This window comes from Orycteropus afer, unplaced genomic scaffold, assembly GCF_000298275.1.
Source record: "Orycteropus afer afer isolate SDZICR_OR568_19922 unplaced genomic scaffold, OryAfe1.0 scaffold00405, whole genome shotgun sequence".
Classification (NCBI taxonomy): domain Eukaryota; kingdom Metazoa; phylum Chordata; class Mammalia; order Tubulidentata; family Orycteropodidae; genus Orycteropus; species Orycteropus afer.
The window spans coordinates 2,626,935-2,632,491 of NW_006921992.1; the positions used below are offsets into that span (position 1 = coordinate 2,626,935).

General features: G+C 40.6%; 1 protein-coding gene across 1 annotated transcript in view; it reads right to left on the reverse strand.

The window, feature by feature from the left end:
* Positions 1 to 530: 530 nt before the first annotated feature.
* The window catches only part of MUC16 (mucin 16, cell surface associated), a 126,354-nt gene continuing 121,327 nt past the window's right edge, over positions 531 to 5,557 (reverse strand). Inside the window, exons 63-65 of the mRNA XM_042782675.1 lie at positions 2,911 to 2,952; positions 2,289 to 2,368; positions 531 to 629 (exon numbers count right to left, since the gene is read on the reverse strand). Coding sequence (XP_042638609.1) covers positions 531 to 629; positions 2,289 to 2,368; positions 2,911 to 2,952 — 221 coding nt within the window. The remainder of the gene's footprint in view (positions 630 to 2,288; positions 2,369 to 2,910; positions 2,953 to 5,557) is intronic.

Here is a 5,557-nt window from a genome sequence, read left to right on the forward strand (position 1 = left end):
AGGCTAAAAGCAGAGTAAATTCTGTCCCACTCATTCCTTCAGACTTATTTCCCATCATAGAGGACACATGGGGGATGAGTAGTCACTGAGTCTGACTGATCTCAGAGCCCTAAGAATGAAGGGGAATTTGAACCTGCCATTGCTTTTGCAGTAGGTGGGGAGAGGGAGAAACACAGATGGGTGGTGGTGACTGAGTGATGGTTGGCACAGGAGTCAAGGGGAGGTGTCTAGTGGGTGACTAAAAAAGGAAACCTCATGCAGCAGTGGGATATTGACTTTATATGATGGACAATTTCTATACTAGTTTCAGTAGATCTGGTGTCCCTGAGGGATGCAGTAGTGCGAAGCCACAAAACAGTACCTTTAGGACTAAAGAAAGGGAGAAGGGACTTCTTTCTTAGTTCCCTGTGAAGCAGTCAGAGCCAAGTGATGAAAGGCCACAAAGCTGTGTATGACCAATGTGGTTTATTTCTGCTCCAGCCAAGCTGCTTTGGACCCTGGGTGGGGGAAGTAGCCTCAAGCTGATCCAGTCATTGCAGCTTCCTCAGATCTAGGTGTGGTAGGTAATAGCCCAGGCGGCGGCGCTGTACTTCATAGTCTCCCTCCTTCTTCCGCACACAGATGGTGACCTGTGAGGGTGAGGAGAGGGCATCAATTGACTGGTCAGCTGCCCAAGGGTGGGCAACTGCAAGCAGGAGTATGTGGGCAAAGCCACAGGAGCAGCATGCTCCCTATGTCCCTCTCCTTTCTTTGTGTTTCCAATTAGTTGCCTCCTGTAGTTCTTTTCCTTTCCCTCTTTCTTCTTCTCATGATCTCTTTCACTTCTTCCCTCATCAGGTTTGTTCTTAACTTTTCTACCTCTTTTCCTGTAGTGGTGTTGTTAGCTGCCTCTGATTGGCTCTGACTCATGGCAGCCTTACGTATAACAGAAGGAAATTTTGCCCCAACCTGTGCCATCTCCATGATCTTTGATATGTTTGAGTTAATTGTTGAGTCTATTGTGTCAATCCATCTTATTGATGGTTCTCACTGACCCTCTACTTCACCAAGCATAATGTCTTTTTTCTGGTGATTGTCTTTCTTGATGACGTGTCCAAAGTAAGTGAACCAAACTCTTACACCCTCACCTCTTACTCTGATACCCCTTCATATTCTTTCTCTCTCTGTCTCTTTCCTCCACCTCCCAACCTTTATTGATGTATAATTGACATACAATAAACTGCACATATTTAAACAATTTGATAAGTTTTGATTGTGGTCGAACCATTAACACAGTCATGAAAATGTATGCCCATCATCCAAAAGTTTCATCATACCCCTTTGTAATTCCTCCTTCTCTGCACACTGCACCCAAAGTTATCTTCATTTCCAGGCAAACACTGATCGACCACCTGTCAGTGTAGATTAATTTGTATTTTCTAGAATTTTTTAAAGGCTGGAATCATACAGTATGTGCTCTGTTTTATGTCTACCTTCTTTCACCCAGCATAATTATTTGGAAGTTTACCCATCTTGTTGCATATATTAATAATTCATTTTTTATTGTTATATATTATTTTATGGTACAATATACCAGTTCGTTTATGTATTCATCTCTTGATGATATTTATGATTTTGTCAGATTTGGGCTATTACAAATAAAGCTGGTATAAACATTTCTGTCTAATACTTTGCATAGACATATGCTTTAATTACTCTCTTTTTTTAAATTGTGATTTGGTTGAAAGTATACAGAGCAAATTCACTTTCCACACAGCAGCTCACCTACATTTGTCTGATGACAATGACTACTATTTCCCACAATGCAACAGCTCCCCTCCCACTTCCTCTCCAGAGTTACCTCTTTCCTGTGTCCTTCCCTCCATGCACTCCTGCCCCCTGAGCTGTCTCCCTGTTCATACACAGCCCTTTTATGCTTTAATTACTCTTGGGTGAATTTCTAGTAGTAGAATTGGCTGGGTCATATGGTAGATTTATGTAACTTTTAAAGAAACATCCAAGCTATTTTCCACTAGCACTATTTGAGAGTGCCAGTTGCTTCACTTGCTCATCAATACTTGTTATAGTCAGCCTTTTAAAATTTAGCCATTCCTGTGGGTAGTGATATCTCTTTGTGGTTTTTATTTACATTTCCTTAATGACTAATGTTGTTAAGAAATAAAAAGGTAAGCCACATAGACTGGGAGAAAATATTTGCAAAGTATATACCCATTAAAGGATTTGTATTTAGAATATATAAAGAATTTCTAAATCAATAATAAGAAAACTAGCAACCTTCCCTCACTTACCAGGAAACAGCAGATCAGGCAGGTGATGAGTCCCAGGAGTCCTGCCAAGCAGATGAGGATGATGGCCCAGAAGGGGAGGTCTGGAGAGACAAGTGCTAGGGTAAGCCACCTCCTTTTATCTCCCCCAGGGCTCCTACTGAGACCCTGGGAAGCCTGAGATTGGGCATGGGCCCAGAGACGAGATCTTGGTGGTCCAATCACCTCATGGCTCTGAAGCTCCAAATGAGTAGGCTCCCCAGCAGGCCAGGACTCCCACTGTCCCCTCACTGTGCCTCATCAGGCCTTCACATGGGTTAGCTAACAGTCATCATTATCAGAGACCCTGTGTGCCTGTTGCTCCAGGATGGGCACAGTATCAGAATGTCCCTCCCCACCCTGGGCTGGGGCTTCTCTGAGTCTTATACAAACAAACAATTGCTATTAAGTCAATTCCAAGTCATGGTGACACCGTGTGTCAGAGTAGAACTGTGCTACGTAGTTTTCAATGGCTGATTTTTTGGAAGCAGAGCACCAAGACTTTTTTCTGATGTGTTTCTGGGTGAACTTACACCACCAACCTCTCAGTTAGCATCTGAATGCTTTAACCATTTGCACCACCCAGGAACTCCCCTTTGAGACTTACCAGCATTCTTAGTCAAGACCTCATGTCTGTTGGGAGAATACCCTGAAAATAAATGAAAAGGAGAGTGTGTATGTGTGGGTTTTGTTACAGTTTTTTTAAAAACTTTGTCAATATACAGAAAAATAGAAAGCATATAATGAGCATCCATCATCTAGATTTAACAATTGTTAACATCTTTGCAACATTTGCTTCATTTCATTTTCACTGAACTGTTAGTCAAGCAGACATCGTTATATTTCTATGCTCTACTTTGTCTCTGGTGTGAGCTTTGTTATTTCCCTCCTACTGGTAGTTTCAGGCTTGGTTTGCTCCTCTTTTTCTAGTTCTTGAAGCTGCAGAGTTAGGTTATTGATCTCAGATCTTCCTTCTTTTTTGATGCAGGCATCTACTGCTATGAATTTCCCTCTGAGTATTGCCTTCGGTGCATCCCATAAGTTTTATGGTATTACCGATTTCTTTGTTCCATATGATTTTCTGTGCTGACCTTGTTTTGTTTATGAATTGTGTTATCACTTCATTTGTTGCTGTTGCTTTAATATTTGCTAAATAATTGTGCTTGTCCTTTTTTATACTGATGTGAAGGTTTATCATTTTTCTTTGAGGTTACCCTGTGATTTATTATTTTCTTCCAAAATTTAGAACTGTCTGTTCTATCTTGCAATTGTCTCAACTTCCTCACCATTTAGAAGTTCTGTAACTGCACAATTTTTCCCTCTTTTTGGTTTGTAGTTGTCCTCATTTGCCAATGGATATCTCTGGTTCCCTGTTTACAATCTTGTAGGCTTATTTACTTTGGATACTTTCATAACTGGGTTAGTTTCTGGGTTATGTCATCATGTGTGTTAATGGTTGGTAGTTGTTTGCTGTTGTTGTTTCTTTGTCCAAAGGACTCCCATTAGCATCTCTTGTAAGGTTGGTCTGATTTTAACAAATACTCTTAATGTCTGCTTATCTGGAAATGTTCTAATTTCACCATTATATTTGAGGGAAAATTGGCATAGTGCCTAAGGCATTTGACTGCTAACCAGAAGGCTGGCGGTTCAAGCCCACCAGCCACTCCTTGGAAGGAAGGTTGGGCAATCTGCTTCTGTAGTGATACCACCTCGGAAACCCAAGGAGGGGTCGCTATGAGCCGGGTCCGACTCGACGGCACATAACAACAACAACAACATAATTCTTGGTTGGAAATTTTTTTCTTTCAGGGTTTTATATATACCATCCCATTGCCTTCTTGCTTGCATGCTTTCTGCCAAGAAATCAGAGCTTAGTCTTATTGGTTGTCCTTTGCAGGTAACTTTATGTTTTTCCCAAGCTGCTTTCAGGATTTTTTCTTTGTCTTTGGTTTTGGTGAGTTTGATGATGATATGTCTTGGTGATTTTCTTTTGGGGTCTATCCTATTTGGGGTTCGTTGGACTTCTTGAATGGTTATATTCTTGTCTTTCATCATATCAGGGAAATTCTCTTCTAAAAAATCTTCAACAATTTTATCTGTGGTTTTATTTGTCTCTTCCTGTTCTGGAATTCTGATTACATGTATGTTATTCCTTTTGATGGTATCCCATATGAACCTTAGGCTTTCTTCATTTTGTTTTGATCCTTTTTTCTGATTGATCCCTTTCCAAAGAAATATCGAGATATTTGTCTTCAATCTCACTAATTCTGTCTTCCATTGATTTAATTCTACTCCTTTGCCTTTTCAATGTGTTACCTGTTTCTGAGAATTTATTATTAATTTTCTGCATTTCTATCTGTAGATTTTGTCCCATTTCTAATTTTTCATTTATTTTGTTCTTGTATTGTCTTTCAAAATTGTTCTAGGGTTTTCTCTGTGTTTTCCTCAATTTTGTCAGTATTTTCCTTGATCAGTCTCTCTATTGTTGAAGGTACCTAAATGTAATTCTTTTGAATTCCTTATCCAGGAGTCCCAGTGCTGCTTCTTCCTCAGGGATGTGTTCTGGGTCTGTATCTTGGTCCCTTGTTTCTACTGCTTTATTTTTCTTCTTTGTGTGGACTGTGATGGTGTGTTGTCTCTGAGACATTGTGACGTTTTTGTTTATATTTAATTGGTGATTGTATGTTGGAGTGACTCACTCAAGATTTTAGTTTTCTTTGTTTTGTTTGGATGTTAGCTGAGTAAGCAGGGTACTGTGCTCCTCTATTCACTAGTTGGCAGCACTTAATGCACTCACCACCTGTCTCCTTTCCAGTCATCAGCCTCCCGTATGTCCATACTGTCTTTGGCAGGCAGAACCTATTCTTAGATCCTTGGAATCTGAACGAGAATGCTGTCACTTTAAATATCCAAAACGGCTACCACTTGTAAACATTCAAAATGGCTGTGCCCTCCTGACAGCCGAAAGTCCACAACTTAATTTGTCTCCTTCTTTGCTGTTTCCCTTTTTAGTTGTCAGCTACTTGTGCAGTAGTCAGTGCAGCCCTTGATGAGCAGGGCTGATTTTTAGGTTAATTCTCAGGTCCTAACACCACTTGGAAATATTCAGGCTGACTGTGCTGTCAGGACAGCTGACAGTCCACAGCTCCTTTTGTCTCCTTACTCCTTACTTTGAGTTGTGCTGCTGGTGAAGAATGCTGAAAGTACCATGGACTGCTAAAAGAACTAACAGATCTGTCCTGGAGGAAGTGCAG